The 27818-nt window shown below is 41.1% G+C and overlaps 1 protein-coding gene across 6 annotated transcripts; it reads right to left on the reverse strand.

The window, feature by feature from the left end:
- LOC306706350 (myosin IXb) lies at nucleotides 1-27818 on the reverse strand. Of its 6 annotated transcripts, none has more exons than XM_079173386.1 (43): nucleotides 27681-27818; nucleotides 27292-27383; nucleotides 26159-26972; nucleotides 19600-19694; nucleotides 19331-19393; nucleotides 19140-19239; nucleotides 18363-18463; nucleotides 16688-16811; nucleotides 16294-16383; nucleotides 16026-16142; nucleotides 15526-15660; nucleotides 15057-15178; nucleotides 14809-14901; nucleotides 14564-14705; nucleotides 14065-14254; nucleotides 13790-13865; nucleotides 13158-13247; nucleotides 13008-13047; nucleotides 12392-12514; nucleotides 11523-11603; nucleotides 11305-11415; nucleotides 10726-10848; nucleotides 10156-10305; nucleotides 9521-9666; nucleotides 9039-9368; nucleotides 8747-8828; nucleotides 8315-8512; nucleotides 7233-7339; nucleotides 7052-7125; nucleotides 6476-6663; nucleotides 5548-5652; nucleotides 5070-5243; nucleotides 4927-4968; nucleotides 4720-4831; nucleotides 4527-4600; nucleotides 4244-4436; nucleotides 3714-3842; nucleotides 3118-3223; nucleotides 2765-2896; nucleotides 2320-2443; nucleotides 1854-1954; nucleotides 1641-1750; nucleotides 1-1133 (listed from the first exon to the last, which is right to left on the reverse strand). In XM_079173386.1, the coding sequence occupies exons 3-43, from the start codon at nucleotides 26912-26914 to the stop codon at nucleotides 844-846; spliced, it is 5739 nt and encodes a 1912-aa protein (XP_079029512.1). In that variant the 5' UTR covers nucleotides 26915-26972; nucleotides 27292-27383; nucleotides 27681-27818; the 3' UTR covers nucleotides 1-843. The 6 variants fall into 6 exon arrangements, with proteins under 6 accessions (XP_079029512.1, XP_079029511.1, XP_079029513.1 ...); XM_079173385.1 differs by lacking the exon at nucleotides 27681-27818 and adding an exon at nucleotides 27471-27622; XM_079173390.1 differs by lacking the exon at nucleotides 27681-27818 and adding an exon at nucleotides 27471-27623 and having other exon boundaries at nucleotides 997-1133; nucleotides 1629-1750.

A 27818-nucleotide genomic window follows, 5' to 3' on the forward strand; every position in this document is an offset into this window, starting at 1 on the left:
ACATTTGAAAATAGTCAGTTTATTACACAAAAGTCAAACCCTGAGGATGTTCACCCCCATATGCATTATTCCGTGGAAAATGTACAGGCATGCATGTTTTAAAAAAAACCTACATGTACAGACAAAACATGTACTTTGTGAAACTGCACAGCCAAGAGAAGTTACAGAGGGATGTATTTTCAGTCAGTCTAAAAGGCAGCACTATGACCATTCCCCTTTCAGGTGTATTGAATCAGTGGTCAGTCACAGCAATACCACAGGAACATGAAGAGCAGAAAAACATAACAAAATAGTTTAAGATGAACAACAATGCTCCGAAACGCAATGTCGCTCTGTATAATCAAGAAGCACTCCGATTCTCCTACCAACCTTTTTGGTACACTTACAAGACATTTTTTTCTCCCCACAAACACCATCAAATCCCGTTAATACCACAGTGGTGGAGTTCAGAATAATGTACACTAGTAAAGGAGGGACTTGTATCTTTAGTTGCTCACCGTGTTTTGCTCTATAGAGGAAACACTGCTGGTCACACAGCTTCACATAAGTACCTACTTTTTATAAAATGTGAACTGTACATTTCTGAAATCTGATTTAAATCACATACAGTGCATAGAATATGAAGAGGCTGAGTAGTCCTTGCTATTGGTTCTCCTCCAGATCAGTTATAAAAACCCTGAAGGGACAGTCCGTACGATCTACCATCGCAAAGCACTTTGTTTCCATAGCAGCATTGAAAAATGGAAAAAGTCTACAAAACAAAGTGCACAGTTATTTCTTTTTGACATTCACAAATATTTTAACACATACTTGGGAATATTCCAATTCTTACAACTTGTGGTGTTATGTGCAGGTTAAATCGTCATCCTCATCGATGTAAGGGATGTCCAGGTCATCAAATCTCCTATTGGACGCTTTGTCGCTGATCTGGGGCTGGTCGTCGGGGGAGGGGTTGTCTTGGTCGAGCAGGAAGCACGTGGTTTGGGGAACATCTGTCACTCGTCCTGGTGCGAACTCTCTCTGGGCAGCCTCTATCGGAGACATCAGACTTCTGACTCTCTGCGCCAGGTCAGCAGGTTTAGGCGGGCAGTCGGGTTTCTGGGTTTTCAATCGCATGGTCACCTTTCCTGGTGCTAGAAACATCAGATTGGCAAACATTTCTGGTATGAGCTTGTAGTACACACACACACACACACACACACACACACACACACACAGTCAATCCCAAGTTCTTGTGTTGGTTTGATATTGTAGCTTAATTTTGGAAACAATGAACAAAAGACTTTTGATATAAATAGAATCAGTTATTCTACTGAGGTCGAACAGTCAGTATATGATTAAAGAGTATATGAAGTGTGCAGTGGTGTGATGTAAAGGCAGGTTTGATTGTTTTTTGTCCCGCCTTTGGCCATGTTCATACTTTATCCCCGAGTAAAAATAACACGGCCCTCTCATGAATTTGTATGAGGCTAGTCCAGCGACAAACAACAACAACAACAACGCAGGATCGCCCTGCAAGAAAGCTGTTGTTGTCTCAGTTCGGTAAAAAAACAACCTAATCACATCAACATTTTTTTCTTCTTGGTGAGCTGTCTCTTTGCATCCAGAGGAAGGTGAAAATACCATACCTCCCTACTGACCTTCCGAGTCCACGCTGCCCAGGATGTCATCTTGACTGTCTGAGCTCATCGACGACGATGAGTCAGATTGGTCTTCCTCCAGGTCAGGTAACCTGCAGGCCAAGTCCACCCTGGAAATAACAAAACAAGATATTATTATTCAAACTCATGTCATTTATATGCATTACCCACCGGGCATTTAACTTCAACGAAAAAAAAATAATCTCAGCTCACTTTTCTTGCTTGATGGATTTGATCCTATCGATGAGGGTCCTCTCCATTTCATCAGAATTTGGTCGGTCTGGAACATCCAGCGCTGAAGGCTTTTCAACAAGCTGCACAGAGATCACAGGGGTTGGAGTAGGTTTGGGTTTCAGCTGATAAGTTAAGACACTGGCTTCAAATCAGATTCATTTTATTCCAACAACTACTACTGTAATATACTCTTAAGAATGTAAGTTTATCCATCAAGTCATTTAGATGTAAAAAAGGTGTTTTTTCTTTGATTAAACATTATATGCATTAAATATTGGGTGGCAGTGTGGCTAACTCTGTCTTATACTGGCTAATCTCCCATCTTTCCTCAGTATTATGCATCTTATTCCAGCCAGATTGACGGATGTAAAAACTTAAATTGAAATGATAGCCAGAGGCTGCTTGACCCAGGTGTTATTCTTTTGGTCTTGAAGTTTTCTCTCACTGTGTTTTGCCTCCTCAGTTTGAGCTGATTGACAGCCAGGGCCTCTGCGTATTCCAGCTCCTGGATATTCTGCATCTTCTCATTGTAGCGTCTGAGCTGCTCAGAGATCAGGATATTAACACACCTGCAGGCAACACGGTCAAAGATGAATACACCCCCATAAAAACAATGTCGATCTCTAGAAATACATACCGTGTATCCAACAAGAGCACATACAGTATTTTGAAGCCAGGCGACCCCACCTAGACTGATCCCTACCGATGACCTCTTTATATCTTTATGATCCATACACATATTTTCATTGTATAGGCTGTATTTATATTTGTATTTGCACCTTATTGTTATCTTAGACTTCTTACATTTGCACTCTTTTCACTTTGTATTGCAAAATTGCAAATAAATAAAATTACATTTCCTGAAGAGTGGAGTGTGCGGTATCACTCACATTGTAGTCTTGCCCACATCCTTCATACCCAGGAAGGGGTCATCCACATCAGGTGAACGCAGTACGCAGGGGGCAAACACGATAGCGAGAGAGGCTGGTGACATCTTATTGTGTTCTTCCTCCTTTGCAACCCTAAAAAAAAAAAAAAAGCCACTCACATGAAGCTCTCAAAGGATTTTTATCTCACACAAGTCAACAACAGAATCAAATAATCACTGTGAGGAGCGGAGGATTCTTCGCATCACACATTTTAGAATGTTGTGGAAATCTTTTTGTTTTGGCAACACACCGGACGTAAGCATGACAGTTAATGAGTAGACGCAGAAGAAGAAGGGAAGAAGGGATCGTCCCACCTGACAAGGTGAAAGATGAGTCGCTCCAACGTGTTGTAATTGGCGGGCGGAAGTTCATCAACCTTTTGGTATACAGCCCTTATCCTCTCAGCTTTCCCTGGCAGCTCTGGGGGCAAAAAAACATGGAGATCAACAGGCTTGTCCTTCAAACAAAGGATTTTGACGTCTAATCGATTTGTTGATTTAATCGACTGATCTGTAGAACCAAGGTTCTCCACAAAGAATCACACAAAAGCGACACTATCAATTGTAAGTTTACCAGAAAAGTGCATATAAGTTTCTTTGAAATAGGTCATTCAGCATGAGAAAACATAAAAAAATTACTAATTGCCTAAAGAAATTGTAGATGACTAAAACCAAAACAACAGATTAGTTGACTAATCGACTTAGAGGGAGCAGTCCTCGAGATCAATAAACTTCAAAAACTGGTCAGAGTAAACATTCATATCAGGAATTTCTATCACTTATGCAACTATTTTAATAATTGATTCATCGTTAAGTAATTTCCTAGCAAATAAGCCAAAGGAAATGACTAGCTGCAGCTTCTCTAATGTTGGCTGTTTTTTCAGTTTGACATACCATCAATATTAACTCACCCACGGCATGCAGGAAGTCGCTGTAGAGGGAGAAGGTCATGAGGGGGTCCGGCAGCTCTCTGAGCCAACGTTTAACCAGACCTGTGATGGTGTGGATGGGGTAGTTGTCTAAACATGGCCCTTCAGGATCTAATGCCACAAAACAGAACACACGGATAAATAATATTATTATGACTTTTCATTCCTCATAATCAGGGGACAAAGGATGTGATTAAAAGTATTGCGTTTTGTAGTTCTTTTAAAAAGCACAGCATACAAGTTATCATGAGTTCTGAAGTTATTATTTCAACAATATATATATTATATAGTTTACTTATTATAACAAATAAGTAAACACACACAATAACAGAGGAGTTTAAACTAAGAAAGACAAAAATGAAAGAATGTAGAGAGAATATGGGAAATCCTGTGGCTGCAATGTTATGTTGAACTCGAACATAAACTGACTAATCTCTGAATAGATTTGTTGGATTCTTAAAACAACATTTTGTGCATTACAAGTTGAGGCTGGTGTGCAGAGAATTACTGACCAGTCTGCAGAATCTGGTGGAGCTCCCTCGCTCGGCAGGTTGAGCCCGACTTGCGGTAAATACCCTCCGTGTAGAGGCCGTTCAGCTCCACGTGCATCAGCAACAACTCCACCACTTTGGGCACAGGGTTGGCTTTACTGGTGAGGACAGACACCTGCACTCCAAAGTGAAGGGAGCCTGGTACGCTGTCATCCTACCACAAGAAAAGACAAGAGGAGGTTAAAATAAATATATTCAATCATAATATGGTTATTTGTAAGAGTATTTAAAAATGTGAATCTACCTGTCTGGCACGGCGTGTCGAGCAATCTGTGATGATATTGGACAGGCATTTCTTGTGACATATTAACTTGCAAGCTTAGAATAAAAAACAGAGGGGAGAAAAAAAAAAAAAAGAGTCAAATTTAATTGTGTCCCTGTTTTGAACATAAAACAATAAAAAAACATTTTGTTTTCATGCAGCTCTTTGAACTCACCACTGCACATGTAGGCTTTCTCCATTCCCCAGATGTAGGAGCCACACAAGTCACACGACTGCATAACGTTCACCTGGTATGTGCTGAACAGGTGATCCAGAGGACTATTAGGCTGTAGAGAGAGGATGTACAGACAATGCACTGGGATGATTCACATGGATGTGCAATGCAAAAACTTCACAATGCAGATAATGACATTCAACGTACGCATTTTTCCTTTTTCCTCCTCTTCTTCGTCGTCTTGGTGGCCTGAGAGAAGCCAGAAGTGAGATTAATGAACGAGTCAGGGGATAGTTTATACCCACCAAGTCGTTTAGAGACTGACGATTGACTGAAAATCTCCGATTTACCTTGGCTGGTTCAGACTCCAGTCGTTTTAGCTCGCCCCTTATAAAGCCGTCCAGCACAGACTGAAACAAGTTGACCACCAACGAGACCTCCGTCTTCTTCTTCTTGGACCCTGCTAGTGTGTTCACTTTGTTCTGGTAGCCCTTCATCAGATCTTTGTAGCCAATTTTGGGCGTCTGTTGGTCGCAGAGTGTTCATGAAAAGTCAGTGACCACTTTTCCAACTTCTTAATTTGGCTCGTTTGTAAGACATTCAACAATAAGTGACTTCATGTTAAAATAAACCTGAATTAACCTACATAACAACATCCGAAACACTGTGAAATAACTGCAGAAGTAAGTCAACAACTATATAAAAAAAAATTCCTACAATGATCATGAATGATAGAGACATGCTGGTAAAAGGCATAAAATGCTGTTCCTCTACTTTCTTCCTTCTAAAACAAACTTCAGATTGTACAGAGGAAGAAGCTGAACTGACCTTGACGGAGTACATGCCTTTGATGGTATCTCTGAACTGCATGGTGGCTGAGAGGAAGATGCTCTCTGTTGGTGACAGATCTTTTCTACTTCGCAGCTCATTCACCTGAGGACGAGGAAAGTATGAACAGGTGGAACACAGGAGTTTTCACATTTGAGAGGGTTTATGGCAACAAAGGACCGTTAAGTGGCCTGTGTGCCTTAACCTTTCGGCTACCGGGGTAACATTCTTTGGAGATTGGACAATAATAATAATAAAACTATTTATGCAACTCTTCCACGACAAAACTGTGTACATTGACCAGTAAATTGTGAATCGATTCAATACATTATCAAAACTCCACACATAAAATTGAGCTAGTTTTTAATTTGACCTTTATTGAACCTTTACTTTTAGCAGGATAGTCCCATTGATAGTCCCCAATCTCTTTTCCAAGGGAATTACAGACTTAAAAACAAAACAACAAATTTAATTAGACTAATTTATGAATGAATTAATAAAGTTGTTCATTAACAGATCAAATAGTCCTTAATCCTGTTCTTAAAATCTTGCATGCTTACAAAATAATCTAGTTTAAAATGACTCTGTAGCAGTTTTACCAAAGTTATTTCAGTGTTTTTTTCCCCCAGTTACACTTTAATTTCATAATGCCACTTTTAACAACACTGTTGTTGTTGGTTATGTACACCACATCGCCCCTCAGCCACTCACAAGGCCCCATCCATGACAGCTTGATGCGTGTGCTAAATGTATGTTTATTCTGTGGATAGATAAAAAAGTGTACGATTCTGTAGCTGGGCGACAGTATGTGACAACACTGTACATCTACAGTAGAAACAAGTGAGAGCCATATGTGTGTTGTTAAGATTTGAACGAGCTGAAAGTAAAACCCGAGTTAGCTGCTCTCCTCCTCCGGTGTAGATCTCACCTGTGTGCCGAGGAATTCGTCTAGGCTTCGCAGCTCGTTGGCGTCGGTGATCTCGCGCTCCAGAGACGTGTTGCCGCCTGCCGCGTGCCGCGTGCCCCGGCTGATTCGAATGGTCGGGTTTCGACTGACCCGGTCACTGTTCTGGTTAGGGCTGTGGTATGTATGTGGAGTGTAGCTGGCCAAGGTGACTGCGGTCAGACGGGGGAGATGTGGCGTTATTAGTCTGACACGACAATTAAAACATTTGAACAAGAAATCTACTGGTGATGAACAGGATTGTTCTTCAAGATGATCAGAAAATAATCTCCAGACGGCAGTAAAGAGAAGTGCGTTAACCAGTGATGTATGATGGTAAACGGTGACTTCTACTTGTTAGATCCAGTAAACACCAACATCATAAGGAAAGCTGCATACCATAAACTGTGTTTGTTTCCTCTTTCCTTTAGACCTTCTCCTACGTACATTCACTACAGTGCTTTCAACTGTCCCTTTTGCTTCATATTTAAAGTGTAAGAGTATATTTATAATACTCTGCATTGTACAACTAAATATATTAAGATTGCTGCTTTTGGTCACCTGCTGATGGAGGGTCGTTGACCGGGGCATATTTAGGCGCCCGCTTTTTCAGGAATTTGCTGAGAAACCAAATCCTGTACAAAAGACAGTCTGTATCAACTCCATGTAGCAACATATCAATTGCAGTAAGTATTGTTAAAACATTGAACAATTTCCTTTGAACTGAGTGAGAGAGTTTTACCTCTCAGGAGTCGTGAGTTGTGATTGGTTAGATCCCTGTTGTCCCGAGTCCTCATTGGTGCTCTTGTTTCGAAAACTGAACCTTGACCCATCAGTTTCTGCTGGTATCTGCAACAGTATCAAAACATGAACATGCTCTAAGCCAAAGTACATAGCTTGCTGACCAAAAACTCGAAAGAACAAACTATCGTAAGAAAACCACCTTCCCCCACCATGTCGCCCTGCAGCCGCTGCACCGCCACCAAACCAGGCCACATAAAGCTGATACATGATTAGCAGCACAGCGGAAGTCCTTCACCATTTTTAACTCATGCTAAGCTGCACCGTCTCCTGCCACCAGCTGAACGTTGACCTTTTTGGATTTAATCAGTATGAGCAAAGTTAGTACATGTATCAATAACGTTGTGTCAGTGTGTTAAAACGTTTGTTACTGATAGATTCAAAATCAAGTGATTTGTAAATCTGCTTCCCCCGTTTATATTTCCATTATTAAATGTGAGTTTTTGTGAGTAACAATATTCCAGTGATGTTAATTCAATGATTGGTTTATGTTATGATGCCATGTACAGTAGATTAAAGTGTGTCCATGACTAAATAAATCAAAAGACTGAACAAAAATCAAATAGTGTCATATAATTGCCTTAATCAGATTCATTAATCATAATTCATTTGTCGTGTGGTATTTCAGGTTTTTGTACTATAAACATGAACAAAATGAACAGAAATTAAGCAACAAGCTAAAATAATTAAAGTTGCAACCCCTGTCTTCATTTTAAAGTGACGAAGAAACAGTGACTGAAAAGCAATAAACCATGTTCTGTGGTAACTCTGAACTGTACCTGCTGACCGAAAGCTCGGAAAAAAGAGGCAAAAAGGATCAGAAATGAGCTTTGGAAATGGGCTTTTAAGATTTCCTTTTTGCGTTTCGGAAACGAGAGCACTTTCTTTTTTTTCTCCTTGGCTGCGGCACAGAAACGAGAAGTCCCAGCGCAATGCAACCTTCAATCCGTTTGGGACATACACATGCAAGGCCTGCATGCAGAGGAGAGCCGTGGTCGGTCTAAATGTCCCCTCGGTCAGTACCTTGACCTGGGATTTGGCGGCCCGGAGATCCACGCTACTGGCCGCGCCCCTCAGGTTGGCTACATGGGGGCTGATGGGAGGCAGCGGAAAGCTCCAGTACTCGCTCTCCTTGGAGGCCCCAAAGTTCATCATCAGACCGCTGCGGGCGTAGGCTAAGCGCCGCTTGCGTTTGGGCTGCTTGCGGAAACGCACCCTGACCTGATTGGGCCAGGAAACGTGATGAGGCACAGACTGAGAGCCCTTCTTTGATTCATGCGTAAGGAGATTCCATTTGTGCAGTTTACAGCACACATAACTACAGTTCTTTGAAATGCCAACGCCAACATTTATTGTTGTACAGGACACTTACAACTGTATGAGGAGCAAAAATGTTAAATGGATCGAATGTTCTAGAGTTTTTAAATGATGTAACACCACATTGACAAAGATTACCTCGTTGGTAGAGGGTGAGCTATCGGAGCCCGATGAGCTGATCGTTGATAGTTCATCAACGGACAAGGACTTCACTTTGAGCCTGCGTTGCAGAAGGAAATAAGAGCAGAGCTGTGGACTATTGTGGGACTTTGCAAGTATCGGTGAAAGCATCAAGATACACATTTTGAGAAATGACTGCCATGTAAACACAAAGGAAGTTTATGATGTTATTAAAAGAGCTTGTTGGGGCCATATTAACAGGTGTCCAAGATTTGTGGGGAAAGATTTCTATGACTTTAGGATGACTTACTGAAACTCATCCTTCCGAACGCCTTGTCGTCGCCGTAGTTCTGGACTTGATTCATCCGTCCGTTCTCCGTCGCTCTTTCTTCCCGTCCACTGCTCCGCCTTCTCCCTGAAGGTCTCGCTATCTGTGTAGCGCTGTAGCAAGCTGCCTTTAGAGGGGCTGGGGTAGCGGTCACCACTGACAACTTTAGGTTCCAGTGGGACGGAGTGGGGCCTGTTGAGAGGGGGAGGGGATCCTCTGCCCTCTCGCTTCTCTCTGCTCCTGGACCTCTGCTGGGTCCTGTTGGGGCTGAGCTCCACTTTTTGCTGCCTCGTCAACTCCTTTTTTGTCAAACTGTTGTGTAAGAACCACTAAATCAGACTGGCATCACAAAAACATATCCATAATACAAATGCTTTATTTTCGGTTTTGAATCAAATTCCACTTAAAATACATGTGCTGGCTTCTTTTCTAAAATCATGCAGTTGTGTAGGTTTAGTACGTACCTGTCCCGTCCAGGCCGGGTCTTGGACATGTTCTTATCGTCCTCCGTCTTATGTTGGCAATTTGACTTCTTGAGCGAACTCCTCCATGCTGTCTGGATCACCGTAGCAGCTCGGTTTTGGTTCTCGTAAAACCCACGCCAGTTTCTCTAAAAAAAAAGAAAAAAACCCACCAGAAATCCTCTGTCAACTTTAATCTGATGTACTTTAACTTGTTTGTGTGACTTTATTTTTCTTTTTTTGACAGGATACAGAGTAGGAAAGACACAGGGATGTACAATATTACTTTTCTGTTGTAGTTTCTACTAGGCACTGTTGTATTACTCCTGATACACTTTATCATTTTACTTTGTAATCTTATGTTGTTGTAATTTACTTTTTCTATTTTACTATATTGACTGTTATTGCTATTCTATTTTGCACTGGTGTCAGTATTTGTTCTTAAACACTTATTGCTCTATTGTTGTAAATAATACGTTTTTTTTCTTTTGTTGTAATCTTTGATATAACTCTGGCACAACAATTTCCTTCGGATTAATAAATCTTATTTTATCTACAACATCCTAGGAAACCTGTGATGGGATGTTTATAATTGTCTGACAGTCTCCTTGAGGAAATGTCCATGCTATGAATGGTACCTGTATAATCATTGTGGCGTCTTTTTTTTGCAGGAAGTGCATCCTTAACAGAATGGCACGGAACCAGCGCTGCATGATGATGATGTGACGCATCATCTCTTTGTTGTGAGTGTCTTGGAGAAGTTGCCGCTCCTTCTCCTTGAGAAACACCTGAGAAGATGAAAGAGAGCCACACAAATGATGAAACCACTGGGACCATTTATAACATGTTATCTGTGGTACATTTTAATACATGCATTACTTACATTATGTGACTTTTATGTGTTTTTATGACTTTAAGTAAAGCATGAAATCTGCTAGGTCTTTTGAGGAAGTGAGTCATGACAATAATGAAATTTAAGAGACATTTTAATGTTAACAAAATTCCTGCTCGTCACGTCATTTGTTGGATGCGTTAAATTCAAAACATACCAACAGAAACATGGGTACATGCAGTACTCATGGGTGACCTAAGTATGAAGTGATTTCCCAGGCGTGGTAATGTTACTTTCATCCTCTGGCCATTGTGATACACAGGACCACGGTGAGTTAAGTTCAGAATAAATGACTGACATGATCAAGAATGTTTACCTTGGTTTTTCCTATTTGATAAGTGGTCTTATCCAGCGCCATCTTCTCAAGCAGTTCAGTTATGTGCTCTGGCGTCACAGTAGCTCCTTTTGGAAGCAACATTCTGAACCTCTCAAAAAATTCCTGTCATCAAAAGAAAATGGTATCAGAAGTGCAAATTATCTCTCTTCTCACGAGCCAGGCTTCCTTCTAAATGTGTTGCAAACTTGAATTGAATTTCGAGAAAATCTGCAAAAGAACATGCAAATCAATGCTTGTTTTCATCCACTAAAGTTATGCAATTATTAGGAGCTGGTTCATCCAGACGAGCAGTAGGTGGCACCAATTCTACAGCCGGAAACACATTTTATCATTGCAGAAGAGAAGGACGCAGCAAGATGATGTAACTAAAAGAGCACCAGTCGACCTTAAACGGTGAAAAACATTGCAGGAAACTTGCAGACTCCTCTTTCATCTCTTCAGCAGACCAGAAGCTTCAGTGGAAGTCTCATGCATCATGTACTTCATCATATATTTGCCAAGTCTGTTTCCATTGCACTTTGTCGAAGTGTAAAAACATAACTCATGAAGATTGCCCACCTTGAATGTGTATTTGGCACTGTAGCCGAACTTCTGGATGCAAACCATCTGCAGTATGCCTTGGTACTTGATTTGCTGTAGCACAAGTTCATCATCAAAGTGCAGCTCCTTCTGCAAAAACAAAACATTTTGCCCAGTGATGACCTGTGTGATACGGTCCAACATGTAGGATTACAGTAACAATGAGGATGATGGAACAGAATCACAGATGACGTTACCTTTTCAGCGTTGGAGCGAACACAGAAAATAAAGAATGGCTCGGCTTTTTCAATTGCCTCCATCAGCTTTCCGAGTGAGCTCTGTGAGGCACAGAAGTGCAGTGAGCGATGGGTGATTGTTTTGTTGTTATGATAGTATATTTTTCCTAAAATATAAGGAACTGTTTGGAGTTTTTTCAAAAGCTATCCCCTTTTTCACTCTCTGTACTCTTGTAGTACAGTACATGAGTCAGCCTATGCTCAGTTAACTATGACAGAACGCCTACACAGGCAGATAACAATTAGAGACAAACATGCACTGATGTTTTGCAATACTGTCCCAAAATTATAGTACATGCATTTTGTAATGTAGTTAACAAAAACGTGGCTATGGGAGACTATAGCTATAGCTCAAGTATAGTTTCACTTGTTGTAAAATAACCCTGAATTTCTTAATCAAACAGGTCAAACTGTTGGATTCTGAAATCGACTTAGATTCTTAATGGGCAGTGAGTGTGAAGAGGAGGGCAGGCTTCAAAAATCCAGTCACTGAGACCACATATTCTATTATAAATATCTAAAAAAACAAAACACTTTAAAAGGTTTCATTCCAAAATGTTATGCTCTTTATCACATATTGGGAAAAAAAACAGAATGAATGTGCGGCCTGAAGTTCAGACAAAAATGTCCGATGTAGTGTAATGTAGAATAGTGCCTTACTTTTATCCTAGTAATGAAATGATAAAAAGGAGTATCACCTTCAAACAATGAATCTCATTTCGAGACTTGAATCAAACTTTTCCCTACCACATACATGAATGTAACATGAAGTGAGGATTAAAGTTGTCCTTTATGAAACTGAGCCAGCAAAAGGTGCAGAGAGAACAAACCTGAAACTGAGTGCCAACTGTCGGGGGCATCGTCCTCCGATGAGGGTGGAAGATGAATTTGCTGGTTCGGTCATGTGCGGCGAGACCAACAATATGTCTGAGGGACTGCAAATCCACGAGGTTCTGTTTAAAAACACACAATAAAGTCTGTAAGCTTTCTGACTCCCACAACGAAAGGACTTTGGACGGACACATGGACGAAAGGATGAGCTGAAGAATGAACAAACTCATTTTCACTTTTTAAGATCATCAGTGTAATAGTGCTGGTTTTGAAATGATGTAAAAAGCTGTGAGCTTCACCAACACTGCACCCGTTTGTAGCAGCAATCTGCTCTCTCTCAGGTTACCACATTACCACTGTTACTGTCGTCGTCTGTGTCTTGGCAATAACCTTCTCGCAAAATGAATCTTCAGACTCCGTTTTAAAAGTTTACTCAACAAGATTCATTCTGTGCTCAACTTGGCTCTGCAGACTGATTAACCTTAACTGAGAGCTATTGGCTTTGACGTAATCAGTAGCCTTACTAAAAGGAGCATTTCAACATCTTTGCTCCTAAATAACCAAACACATCTTAATAACTCTAATCTGGCTCCCACTCCATCATCAGCACTTTACCTTTGGAATGAGCTGCTTTTGTCGACTGCCTCGATTTTTCCTGCAGAAAAAACAGAAAAGATGAAGCTCCGTTCAACATGCAGCTCTGGAAATAAAAAGCTAACACATCAAAATCAGTGTGTTTAAAGTAAAGCCATGAGGCCCACTTACTTTCTCTTTTCATAATTGACAAAGATGTCTTCAAATACATCAAGATGTTCATCAGAGCGATCAAAGGAGAAATCCAGAGTCAGGCTGTTGCTGTAAATGTCAGAAAGGTACTTTTATTATTTAATAATTCATTTTAAGGTGTATTTTTTTCTTTTGACAAGCATACCGTCACAGCTGATCATTAATGTTAAGGCACATGCATTGTTTGTTCTGGGTCACTATGTTGAAAAGAGAGTGATGGTTGTTTTGTGAGAATACATTTTGTTGTTGTGATCTTGTGTTTGTGTAACGTGGTCTAAGGCTTCTCTTCATAAGAGATCTCAATGAGATATCCTTAATAAATAAAGCTTAACTAACTAATTATCTAAGAATAAATAAATGAGTAAATGAATGAATGAATGAAAAAGTAATTAATATAGTATTTGTGCCTGTGTTTGGGATGTAATCTGGATGGTTGATTGCGACAGTTGTTAATCAATTGTTAATTCTCTAAAACAGAAAAAGCCTGCCTGATTTAAAACCCATTGTCAGTTTGAATACATTTGGTTGCATCATAATGAAAATTAAGTTGTAACAGAGACATGTCAGTGGCAGTAAAATCCACTACAACCGCATTAGTGTAGTACATTTACCTGGACAGTCTCTCAAAAGCACTGCTGCTCCTTCTCATGTCTTTGAGGGTTTTGCGAGAGCCTCGTCTAGCAGATACTGTGGCGACAAAACAACAAATTGTATGTAATAATACATTTCTCAAAAGATTAAAAACATGTTGATGAGACGGAAGCTGACTGAGCCGTTCAGAAAAAGTCAGTTCAACAAACATGTCATTCCGGCAAAGACGGATCTGACATTTTAAACAAGTTGAATTACCTCAGCTGGTGAAAATGCGGTTCGATTAGCTACTTACATGATTCTGCCCGCTGGCGTCCCAGTTTCTTGAATACTGCAATGATGCGGATGGTGGCTCGGAGGACTCCCCATCTGAACAGAGCTTCTGGACTGGATGCAACCAACTGATGAACAAACGCCCGCTCGCTGCTCCGTAGAAGGCATATGACTTCAGGACGCATGTGCTCCGTGTTTTTCTGCCGGAAATCCTTTAGAACAAAAATAAATCACGATTAACATGCTGTATTCCTTGTTTTCTTGTTGCAGTTGCACAAGGGAGCCCCACATGCATTACTTGTATTCGCAACCTTCAACTTCACAGTGCGACCACAGTCTTCTTGGGGGAGGGCGCAGCATTAATCATTCACTTAGTTCAAAGATTTTCCAGGTTTTTCTCACGGTGGCTTATCTAACAAGGCTACTGCAGACCCATCACTGTGTCACAGTGTACTTGTGTTGAATTTCAAATGTGTATTATTTACTTTGTAGAATAAAGACGTTTGGGACATATACCCCACCTTGATGTGATATTTAATCCTTCCAGCAAAGTGTTGAATGACAAAAGTAGGCTCTCCATGTGAGGACGGAACAACTAATGGGTTGTCCCCATGTTGCTGCTTCAACTTGTCCAACAGGGTTTCATCTGTGGCCTGAGGGACGCTGAAGATACACAGAGAGAAAGACAGAATATCAGTATCAGTTTCCTAAACAATGTATAGACCCATACAAAGGTAATCCCTCTGAATCCTCAGTTATAACCCACTAGTGTGTGGCGGTGTCTGTATCTGCAGAGACCAGGCCGTCTGCCTGTTTTTTCTTATTTTGCGTTGTTCGGGGCGTTTCTGGGAGCCAACCTCTATAAAACAAAACATAGCGACCAAGTGCCAGATCGTAAGCACGCATTCCAAGAGGAATCTACGAAAATAGCGGACAAAGCGCGGAAAAAACGCTAACATAGCAAACAAAAAGCCAATGCGGACAAAGCTTTGGGGATGTTACATGTTCACATACGTGCTCTCCATATCCAGCAGGTCAAAGATTCCAGTTGACTCCTTGCTGATCAGCTGAATGCAGCCGCTGTTGTCAGTGTAGTCGATGTTTCGCCAGGTGATGCCCTCGGACACATAATCTTCCTGTAATATATTTAAATAGGTTACTCGGGGTTATATGTAAATGTAAATGAATGTGGCACTGATGAAGAGATGTATTCGTAACAGCCTAACAGTAAATACAGTGCCTGCAAGTTTCAAAACACTGCAGTAAATCTGTCTGTAAGACAATGCAAGTCCTGAATTTTGACAACATCATTTCAGATATTTAAAGATTTTTGCAGGCACAGTGGTAACTCACTGCACAGGCCACAAAGGCAATTAGACATTTAATAAAAAGTGCCGGCCATGCAGAGACCAAATACAGAATGAATACTAACCACCCCCGAACGTCACGAAGGATTAAAATGAAGAAAACTAAAAACACTGACTTGCTCAAGCTTGAAGACGTGCCGGTTGATGTAATACTGCAGTTTCTCATTAGAGTAGTTGATGCACAGCTGCTCAAAGCTGTTTGTCTGGAGGTTCTCGAATCCAAACATATCCAGGATGCCGATGGACAAACACTAAAAACACAACAGAAAACAGCACAATTCATAACCGACATACAAAACAGCAGCACACTGGAAACCTGATCATAATATTCATTAGCTACATTATTATTATGTTTTTATGCATGTTTGTATTTCTGATATGAAATGCAACTTTTACTTCAGCTACACGAGAGCACAGACATCCTATAATTCCCTTTTCAGCAATGCATTTGATGATATTTTGTTATATTTGAATATGATTTTAAAATGTTCCAGTGGGCAAATTAACTTTAAAGTCAAAATCATGCAGATTGAAAATAGTTTTTCTCTCTCCAATTTGACTAAACATGTAGGCCTCCCGCAGCCAATGTGGCAGTTTATGCGCCTGTGAGACTTACGGTGACCGACTCCTTCATGTCTCGTCTGTTGAACATTGCATGGTTGATGTGAAGGATGATCCAGTCAAACAGAGCACTGTACAAAGACTTGGCCATGGAGTCCCGCACTGCGGAGGCCTAAACACACAGAAACATCAAACAAAGCAAATTACAACTCAAACTCAAGTGAAATAAAAAGCTGTTGCAGAACTCAACTCATATTAAACATATTCATATTTAATAATTAAACATGAAGGGGGCAGCTCGAATACTACATTTCACTACATACCTCTTGTAGTGTGTACTGGGATACTACGATGGCGTTGGCGGTCTCTACTCTCCTCTTGGTCAAAGTCTTAACCAGTTGCTCCTTTTTTACCTAGAAAAACAGTTATACAGAGAGTTTCACAACACTGTCACACATTGTTTATCCCACAGAAAAGCCCTACAATGACTCTATTTGTCAAACACAATGGGTTGAAACATGTTTGTTCTCAGACAAAACAAGAGAGCTATTTTAGGTGTAGTGATGACGCAGTTGATTTCCAAGAGTTACTGTGATTTCATCCCAAGTACAGGCTTTTTTCTTGAACACTAGGAATCAAATGGAGACTGTAGATGATAACTCCAGATGACAATTTAGCAAATCAGCAGACATAATTGTTTCACTTCGGGGAACGTACTTTGAGCAGGTTCGACAGTGTGGACAAAACTTCAGCAGGTCCAACATCCAGGACTTCAGTGTCCTCTGACTGTGTGTACGTCACATTGCCCAGGTGCAGGATGGCAGAGAGGATGGAAAATATCCTGCGCAGTAGAAGTAGACACACACAGAACAGATGGCTTATTTCTGGCTGAACAGCATATACATAATTTTGACTAGCTGTGTATTTTCAGTTGCATACTTTATATTCCATGAAAGGTTTTAGCCTCAATATCCATTTAAACAACAAATCTGACTGACTTGTTTCATATTCGGTTTGCCCGTCGCACCAGGCTTCAGTTGAACACACACTTTATTTATTTCTCACACTCCGTACTGACATATGAATATTTTGGAATCTTATTTACATCTCTTTTGCCGTTTATTTCAACCTTGCTGCTCGTTCCTCAGTATGTCTCTTAATAACCCAAAGGCTGGTGTGCATGTGTAGCTAACAGCTGAGCATTGCTATGTTGATGTTAACATATCAGTGTTGCCTTCTGAGCTCGTCTCGTACTGTAAAGGATAATAGTAGTTGATAGGTGATGACAGGTGACGCCATAAAGTTACGCCATTGGCTCGACAGTGATGACGTCTTTGCCTCTGCGATCAATCATGTGATCAACTTTCTCAATACCTACGTGGTTGTTGCGCAACGCGTTTGTTACTCCCGCCACCTGAAAACCTCAAACCAGAAGTTTAGTGCAAGCTCTAAAATATCGCAATTTGAGGAGTCACTGTTTTTTTCTGTATAAATGTATATTTTCCTGTATATACGTTTAAAAAGTGGTGTTTCAAACCTATATTTAGGGTGTCGACACAGTTTGATGAATATGTTATAAGAGTAACGTAGTGTGTGGTCGAGGAGGAGAGAGGATGATTTGTGTCTTATCAGCTAGATGAGGAAACCAAGCCAATACACAATCTGTACTTGCAGATCAAGAGTAGTTCAAGGAAAAATGATAATTTTACTGTGTCCATACTTTGGGACTTAATGCCTGTTACGTGTCCAACTGTGCATTGCTCTGTAGATGTATTCATATAAACCATCACTGTCTCTTCAGTGTGGTTATTCACCGGGGGGACCAACCTGAACAGGTTACAAACTATGCCGCTCACGCTTTAATGTGTGCGAGGTGTCCCGAGGCTGTCAGGCGCCTGACGACATGCTTGACGCATTTTTCCCCTGCTTAGACTTGACAAGCTGTGACCTGTTACAGACACCAGTGTAGAAGTGAGGAACTCTTCCGACAGTGTTCAGTTAAAGAACAAATGACTTTGTCTACTTACAATATCTTTCGATTGGTACAAATAACATGTGAGCTGTGTGTAAGCGTTGTAAACACCGTCTGACTGAGATTGATGTCGGGCCGTGTACAGCAAATATTTCCTAGCTTTCTTCTTCCTCCCAGTGAGTGGGCTGAATAATGATAATATACATTCCTGGTCTTCTGGCATGTGCTGTTGTTTTATGTCTAACAGAAAAAGAACCTAATTATTATTTACAAACAAAGTGTTTTGTGGGCACATTTGACACTGGATGATTAACTCTTCTTTTAACTTGTCCTAAAAAAGGTCAGTAAAGCTACACTGGTCAGTTTGACTCCGGCCTTCAGCTTTCCTGTTGTGTTGTTCATTATCAAAATCATACATACTGTTTCTTGGTGGAGGCCAGGAAGCCAACCATCTCCATAGCTTGATGGAGCCTCTTGTACTCGTGCCTAAGTTTCTCCTCGTCATCTAAAGGGAGATCTTCCTGCAGAACAATCAGACGGGATGCGAAGAGAACGAGGTGCTTAGTAATATACAGCACAGCCACAGAGGTGTATGAATGGAAACAGATAACACCTGCACCTAACTGAGCTAAAAGGCTATTATATTAGATTATATCATGTATTATATATTATATTATAATGTCTGAGCAAAAGCTATAACAAAAGACGTACAGAAGGTATTTATAAGAATTAGTTGAGGCTGCAGCTGGTACGCCATAAATCATTACTCAAGAGCTAAAGAAAACATTAACAAGGGAGAATATGGGAAATTGCTGGTGGTTGGTCCATGTTGCGTTGTCAATAGATACAAAACAGCCCAGAATACTTGAAATCAGACAGAAACAAAGCTTTTCAGTTGGTGTTTTAAATCAATAAAAAAGGACTAAATAGGCAACAGTATCATTATGTGAACATGGCCTGAAATCCTCAATATAATAAAATGATTTTGAGGGAAAGCAGCCTTGTGAAGCCTAGTTTACCTGCAGTTTAACAGTTTTATGCGAGTTACTGTTGAGAAGTTTCTAGATGTTGTGGGTCTGTCTCTATAAAACATCGACCTTTGGTTTTCCCCCCGTTTGTTAATATAAAATGACACGTCACGTGGTAAGCTGGTCCTCCCCAGTCTCTGCTGTAGTAAAGTGTGTGGATCAAAGGTACCTGCTTGAGGTAGAGATAATCTTGCGGCTTTAACAGATGGAACTCCTTTTTCTCGTCTTTGGACGCGCCCACCAGCAGATAGTAAAACACGTGAAAGCTCCTGCGGGTCAGAGGTCACACAGCACCATTATACACAATCAGGGCTCACGTAAGTTTCATTTCAACTCTGTTCCTGAGTGTCTTTAATATACCTCTCCCCCTGATCTCTGGACACCAGGCGGAACTTATCCAGTAGGTACTTCTTAATAACTGCCCTGCAAGAGACACACAAGAAGAGAATGTCAACAAATCCTATGGAGCTTTGGTGCGGTTGCCAACATTGTACAACCTTGACACAAGAAAAACGAACCGTTAAACTAAACAAATATATCAACCAAGATAAACTGCAAACTCTGCTGCAGAGGTTATCTACTAAATAAGTAGAGAAGGTTGGTGAGAAACATAAAACGTGAAGCCTTACCCTCGGATGACGCCGCTCTCCAGATAGTTGAGCTGGATGAACTTCCCAAAGCGACTGGAGTTGTTATTCTCTGCCGTTTTAGCGTTGCCAAAGGCCTGTTTAGAACATAGCGAGCATAAGTTTTCACTGAAATAAACAGACAAATGCGTAGGCATGTTTCTCACAGACGCTGGCACCCACTAGTAAACACTGCAAATGTTTACAGCACGGAGCAGCGATCCAATAAATAACTTTGGTTGTTGGGTGGCAGGGGACTGTTTCTGTTGGCAACATTATGAAACATTAAAGTTGGTCTAACTCTGAACTAGGGCTTTAATTATCACTTTAACTGTTGATTATTTTCTCGGTTAATTTATTCATTTTTTGTGATCCATCTTCTAAGTCTGATCTAAATTGTTTTCTGTGCCAGGGTCATTTAGTTTTTTGTTGTCTTCCAGGTGAGTTTTAATTCCTCCACGCATTCTAAACACAAGGTACATATGTTGTATGTTAACAAGTTATGCAAATTAAAACTCACCTGAAAGAAAACATGAATGCTTTTAGTCATATTTAGTAGATTTGCACTGAAGCCTCTTGTGGCCGAAATTAGCATTACAACAACAAACAATTTTTCACTACACAAAACTTTTGTTACAGATGAAAACTATTAATGAACTTAGGAATATTATCATACATATAAAACCTTTTTTTCACCTGTTGTTAAATCATAAACACAGGACAGAAAACTATTTAGATCAGACTTAAAAAATGGATCCCCAGATGTATTTTTCTCACTGGCCTCTCAGGGCTTCCATACCTGTAAGAACCTTGAACATAAAACTCATTATATACAACTGAACTTTTCTGAAAATTTAACTGATGTGTTATTTTATATTTCACTTCACATGAACACTGCCAAGAGGTTCCACTACCACATCATCATCATTACTAATTCACTTGCATCTCTGCATAATATTTCAGTCACATTGACTGCAATGCATTGTCAGGCTTTTTTGACCAGTAACGCAATTAAACCAGGAGACTCACATCATTTATGCACAGGTTTAAGTGGCCACAAACATTGAAAATAAAAGCTCCATTAAGCAGCCTTTTTGTCCAGTTCTCAACAAGGCTTCTGAATAAACAGAGAGGAGTTTTACTCTCACTTAAGACACACTTCCTTCTTCAGTGGTTGGTGTTTTCTGCTCTGCTAATTCTCTGTCGTTCATAACATTTCAGTGAAAACTGTTTTTTTTCTACTGTAGGGCTGATGAAGCAGTACTTAAAGAAAACTGCTAGTGTTTGACCAATGTTATGAATACAAAACACTAAATCAATCAGCTGGTGAGAAGGAACCACTGATTAGTCAACTACCACAAAATTGACAGTAATCCTAACAATTGATGAATTTATCAATTAAAAGTTTTTTGTAATAAACGGTCAAGTTTTTTCAGTTTCTTATCACTATAAATGAAATTATTATTATTTTTTAACAACATAAGTAATTTAAAAACACTTTGGGATCTGAAAAACCTGATGAGAATTTGCCATCATCTTCTAACCTAAACAATGAATCAAAAAAACATACTGCTAGGATAATGAATGAAGATCATTCATTCGCTGCATCCCAAGAGGAAACTCTATGATTGACGTCACAGTTGCATGTTTTGTTATTCTGTGTGGCTGGAGACGGTATCCAAGGTTCACTATCAACAACTCCACCTACGCAGAGTCCCCGCTGACTGACACATACAGTATTATGAGTGCTAATGAGCTGCAGCTGACTCTGGATCAGCTTTTACTTCCCAAGTTTGAGCCTTTCCCAAAGGAGAATAAAAATCCAAACTGAGCACATGTCAGACGCACTGTTCGCCCTCATTCCAGATGGAGATATGCTGATGGTCGTGTCTTAACAGGCAATGCTTGCACAGAGAGCGAGCTAGACCTGCAGAATGTACTGAATGCACGCTGGCAGGTAAACCTTTGAATTACTGGAATGTTCCTTCCCTGTGCACCTCTGTACATACAGAGCATGGCTTTCATTTTCAACCAGATCAATCTAACATATATAAAAGAAGTTGAAGAACAGCACGTGGTGAGAAGATGGTGTGTGGAGGAGGGAGAGAAACAGATGTTTGCCACGTCCTAGTTTGAGGTCTGGATCCTCTGAAGGACACTGTCATAGACACGGCCAGGTTGAAATCCCTCCTCCAAAAACTAATGATGCATTCAGGTAGGTCTGGTTTGTTTGTCAAGTAACACAAATTCCAGGCTTATCATCAGGAATTTGGCCTCGGAAAACTGGTGGGAAAGGTGGGAAATACCAGTGGAAGACTGGGGCAGGTTCGATGACACCTGATTGGACCGAATGAGCTGTGACATTTCCCTTGGAAAGATGACGGACACGGGGAATACTGGTTCTTTAGAAAATTGACAAACTGATCGATCGAACAATCTCTGCATCCAGCTTCTCAAATGTCAGGATTTGCTGCTTTTCTATTGTTTACATTAGGGCCGGGCGATATGGAGAAAATAAAGTATCACAATGTTTTTTAACCAAATACCACGATACGAACAGTATTGTAGGGTTAGCAATTGGTGGTTTTACAAAATATTTATACAATGGGATTTTTGATAAATAATCATCAGTAATGTAGATATAATGACTAAGAGGGAAAAGAAAAATAATAGAACGACCAGAACAATCTGAGAAGTTCATAAAATGACATCACTTTACTGGAATGCAGCCTTGAAAAGACGACACGTATGCCATATTAGAATAGACAAAATCTCAGATGATATCTGGTCTCGTATCACGGTATTGATATAATATCTATGCATTGCTCAGCCGCAGTTTACAGCATTATAGATTAAATTAAATGTAGGCCGTTGTCTGCAAAAACAATGACAATGGAGGGTTAAAGGCCTTAATGTTTAAAAACAATCCTATAAATCACAAGAAAAAAAAGCAACTAAAGATTATTTTTTTCGAGCAGAAATGTGTTTTTTTCTGCTTGCTTTTTGTCTTGCAACCCCTTGAATGGATCACAATCCCCCGGTTGGGAACCACTGGTCAATGACCACCTCGTGATTATGTGAGAGTTACTGACTTTGTGAGATGCAGATCTACCCCAACTGAACATTGTATGAAACGACTGGTGCAAAATTAACTGCGGGATACTGAATGATGAAAATGATATCCATCAGTTAAAATTCAGACAAAAGAAGAGAACATTGGGATAAAAAATGGTTTTGACCAGATTACACCTTGAAACGTAGACCTCAGAGAATCAGAGATCTCTGAATGAAAACACAGCTGAACAAAGGGGGGGGGGGAGAGAGAGAGAGAGAGAGAGAGAGAGAGAGAGAGAGAGAGAGAGAGAGAGAGAGAGAGAGAGAGAGAGAGAGAGAGAGAGAGAGAGAGAGAGAGAGACTTTATGGCCTAGGTTTGCCTACAGACCTGGCTGAGCCTGTTCTGACACGTTCCCGCTTCTCTTCTCTCTCAGGTGATCCTTCAAAGACAACGCCCTGCAAATTCCCCCTCTGGAGCTCAGCGCTCAACTTACTGAACACCAACAACCAACACAAACCTCCACCAACAACCCCCCCCCCCCCCCCCCACACACACACACACACACACACACACACACACACACACACACACACACACACACACACACACACACACACACACACACACACACACACACACACACACACACACACAATACTTAACACAAGCAAGTGAAATCACCTGCTGGCTACCGACTGCAGATTCTTTTCCCATATTAGAACACAACTTTGATAGGCTGCAGTTTCACAATCGTGTGCAGTTTCCGCAACATTCTGATGTCAAGAGAGATAACATTGAATTCAAAGTTAGAGGGAAAGAAAAATAAGTCACGGTTTTGTACTTCCAGATAAAAACGAAGACGTATGTTAGAGTGTGACTCATGCATATAAAAGGAAATTCAAAGACGTCAGAGAGTGTTTTGCAAAGCAGCCAAACTACAGGACCATACAAACAAAACAGATTAACACACACATTGATCCTCATTACTACATTAGGCAGCTTGCCCATAGGTCTGGCTTGGCCTACATTGATATTCAGTTTGGGTATAAACAGTTTGGGTGCATGTTCTCCTCTGGTTTAACCTAAGGTTAACTGTGGTGCAATGACATCTCTATTTTGCCGAAGTTTGTTCGTTATTGACCCGGTTTAAAAAAAATCAAATCACAACGAGCCACTTTCTCTCCTCGAGCTGAATCTCTGCCTCTTTGAACGCCTGTCAGGAGAAGAGCTTAAAATAAAACAGGAAGTTAACAGGAAAAATACTTCAGCTGTTGCTTAAGAAACTCGGACTCGTTCAGAGAAAGGATCCATATTGAGTCAATCTCTAATGAAAAGCTGACCCCATGGTGTGTGTGTGTGTGTGTGTGTGTGATCAGTAACAGAGCGGGCCAGGGTCCTTGGTGAAAAAGGTTAGTCGCTCTATTGATGGATGGATAAACTAGGTGCACATTCTCACTTATTGGTAGCTGGAACACATTTAACTGGTGCAAAGTGAAGAGACACAAGCAGCACTTTCGAAAACAACATGAAATAAAACAATTTGTTTTGTATCATAAATGAACGGATACCAACTAATGCATTGGCTCCCACTTGGCGACGTGTTCTCAGTTCTCAAAAAGTTCAGTAAGTATCATGGAGGCGAGTACTTCCCTAAAAGAAAAGCATTTGGCCGGTTTTCCTGTCAGTCATCATTTAAACACATTGTGTAATTCAATAAACAACTGAAACAGAAAGCACACATCACGGGGAAATGTGTCGCCCTGTTACTCATTGACAAATAGTTACTGGAACACATGTGGCTGCCAACAAAGAAACCTTTTAACCTAAACGAGCGAGAGTGGAACTGGGGTTTCTTTGGGGTATTTTAAAAGTGCGAATTCCTAGTTTTGCTCTTTGGTGCTTTTACTAAATCCAAACGTGAGAGGACTGTCACGATATGCAAACACTGATATTTAAATATACCGTATCACTGGTCATCAAAGTTCAGCATGAACTATACAGGTTTTCAAATCGATACTATTCAAACTGGTAAATGAATTTGAGTTCTTCCTAATCATAGATCAGACAGCCTCTTTGTGCTTATTGTTGATAACAATGATTCACTCTTTTTCATAGCAGGAAGTGAATAACACATGGTGCTGATGTTACATATTTCTCCTCTGAGGGAGGTCACAGGTCTAAAGAGAAGGATATGAAAAAAGAGTGGGTTATTTGTATGAAAGTAGTTTCAGTTAGCTGAACTCTGACCAACAAAACAAGTAAGAAGAACACATTAATCTGGTGAGCAGCTAAATCATATCCGCAGGATTCTGTGAGAGTGGAGAGTCTTGTGAATCAACGGCCGGTTTCGTCAACTGATATCAGGGGTTTTCATAAACCACATGCAAGTTAGTTACTGGGGTGGTAAAGGTTTTGGGGGGTGGGGTTAAACTGGAAATGCCTCAAATGATGTCAATTTAAAAAGGACCAGACCAATACGGTGCTCAAAATTCATAGCATACGTTTTTGATTAATGCATTCGTTTGTTTTTTATTCATCGTTTAGTCTATGTCATAAAATAGTGAAAAATGCCCATAAAGTACCTCTAAATTGCCTGTTTTGTCCAAGTGATAAAAGAAATACAGATAATCTATTTGCATTAATATTAAAGGGACAGTTCACCCCAAAATCAAAGATACATATTCTTTCTTTTACCTGTAGTGCTTTTTTGTTGTTTGTACAATTGTTTTGGTGTGAGTGGCCTGGGCTCAATCCACAGCGCCCACGGGGCCATAATAAGAGGCAGCACGGAGTCATGTCATTAAAGCAGCACAATATCTCTGTCTCTCACACACACACACACACACACACACACACACACACACACACACACACACACACACACACACACACACACACGTCATAATGAGTCCTCAAGTGCTGTTTTTACTCCACGTGTGGACGGCGTACACTCGCCTCTTTCTGTGCTCAGCATCTCCTCTCATCATCCCTCTGTGTGTGTGTGTGTGTGTGTGTGTGTGTGTGTGTGTGTGTGTGTGTGTGTGTGGACATACCTGCAATTCACATTTGCGGGCCCTCTCCCCCTAAACGGCGGCCTTTTGAGGCTGCCATCTCCGGCCGTTAAGCCTCTTCGGCAGTGTAAGGCCGTGTAAGTTCTCTAGAAACTCACATTAAAACTCTCTATGTTGACAAATAGCACTACAGGGAAGATTGTCTTGATTTGGGGCTGAACTTTCCCTTTAAGAAGTCAATCTTAACAGTTGAGAACCAGAAAAATATTTGTCAGTTTTTGCTTGACGAATGACCCGATTAATAATATTATATTTATTCATAATCATTTTCTGTTGATTGACTGATTGTCTGGCCCTTGGCGTTAGACTTTTGAAGGATATTTGTTATCTGATACAAAAGTGTCAACTCTCACCTTCATACCTCCACAAAGTGGACTGCTGCAACAGATGGGTGTTAGTTGTCAGTTGTCAGGCGTTTCACATCACAGTGACCTACCTCTAGCACCGGGCTGGCCCCGAGGATGGTCCGTTCCAGTCCGCTGGAGTACGTCTTCTGGCTGAGGGCCGTCAGGCAGTGGATGAGATAACTGCTGCTCTCGGTCTTCCCCGAGCCGCTCGCACCAGACAACACAATGCACTGGTCGACCTGCCGGTTCAGCATTGCCCGGAAGGCCACGTCTGCTATGCCAAATATATGAGGGCTGAGTTTGCCCAGTGGCTGGTTCTCGTACATCTTGACATACTTGGGATTGTAGTAAAGAGGAAGGAACTTATTGGGATTGATGGCGATGAGGATGTTGCTGGCGTAGGTGTAGATTTTGAGCTTGTAGAAGCGCTGGCGTAAAGCCTCCAGAATACTCTCCTCAGTCACAGTTTGCAGGTTACAGAGGTCATCGTAGTCCTCACCGCTGTTTTCTACTTGGTTGCCTCCATTGTAGGCTTGCTGGTCCTGCAGGATGAAGTAGTACCCTTGGCTCTGAGGGTGCCACCTCTGTGCCCCTCGCGGCCACAGCAGGACTCTCTCCAAAGGGCGGTCCCCAGCCTCCAGCAGCCTCTCCTCTCTCCCAGATCTACTGACCTCCAGCAGGCTGTACGCTCGGCTGGCATCCAGGCCCAGAGTGCCCACGGCATTGCTGATGACCGCCCGTACCGTGTCCGCAGCGCTGACCTGCAGGGGACAGTAGGTGGCCGTGTCCTGGGAAAGCCTGGGGTAGATCTGCACGACACGGGCCTCTCCATCTCTAGTGCTCATCCTGAGATGCAGACAGGCTTCAGCATAACTCACTGGCCGTACTCTCTGCCAGCATCCACTGTAGAAACACACACATTATGTGACCAAATGGCAGTTTAACATGAAGGGGAATACAAAATAGGAATTATTGTAAGAGCACAGGTCAATCTAAGGTTGATTTACATTTTTAAACATGTTCTTTAGAGTAAAATGTATTTATTTCTGGTACAAAAACTTCTGCAACAGGCAAATAAAAACGCATGTCTGTCAAATTGCCTTTGTTTCCACATTGCTGTGTAAACGACAGCCGACATTTCCCTCATTCCCATCAAAATTCCCACTTATGCATCCGTCCATAAAAGTGTCAAACAAAACCAAAATGTCAAAAGAAGTCTCACCTTTTGAGAAACAAACACTCATTTCATCTTTAAAAAGCCGAAATACTCCCGAAAGCGACGAGAAGAGGAAGATCTCTGGCGTTAACGAACTCCTACCACACAACCAAGGAAAGAAAAAAGTTCATTCACCTGAGCTCCCCCCCCCCAAAAAAAAGGTGAGCCAAGAAGCTGCTTATTACCCGTTTTAAATGATTAAAAGTATATTCCCTTCTGTTCGGAGACGTCAACGCTCTTATAAACTACAGTTTCTTTAAGAAATCGAGATTAACGACTCCGCGCGGTCCTGATCGAAGTTAAGCTCACTTTACTTCCTCGATTTCTGACACACACACACACAAACACACCCACCCGTCGACGAGGTGGAAATAAATGTCTTTCCCTTCACTGACCTGAGAGCGGTCACAGCTGGCAACAGGAGATAAAACTGCAGAAAAAAAGAAAAGAAAACACCACGGGGCTTTGTGTCGGAGCGAAAGAAGGTGACAGTGGGTACATCCCAAGTCTCTTAATTGCATCCCCCGTTTCCC

The sequence above is a fragment of the Pholis gunnellus genome, assembly GCF_910591455.1.
Source record: "Pholis gunnellus genome assembly, chromosome: 14".
Lineage (NCBI taxonomy): Eukaryota > Metazoa > Chordata > Actinopteri > Perciformes > Pholidae > Pholis > Pholis gunnellus.

Coding starts and splice junctions, on each gene's coding strand:
- LOC306706350 (XM_079173386.1), bottom strand. CDS start 26,914: ATGAGCACTAGAGATGGAGAGGCCCGTGTCGTGCAGATCTACCCCAGG. Junction 2,444..2,764: donor GATGTGGGCAAGACTACAAT/GTGAGTGATACC, acceptor TGTTGCCTGCAG/GTGTGTTAATATCCTGATCT. Junction 1,134..1,640: donor GGGCAGCGTGGACTCGGAAG/GTCAGTAGGGAG, acceptor TGATGTTTCTAG/CACCAGGAAAGGTGACCATG.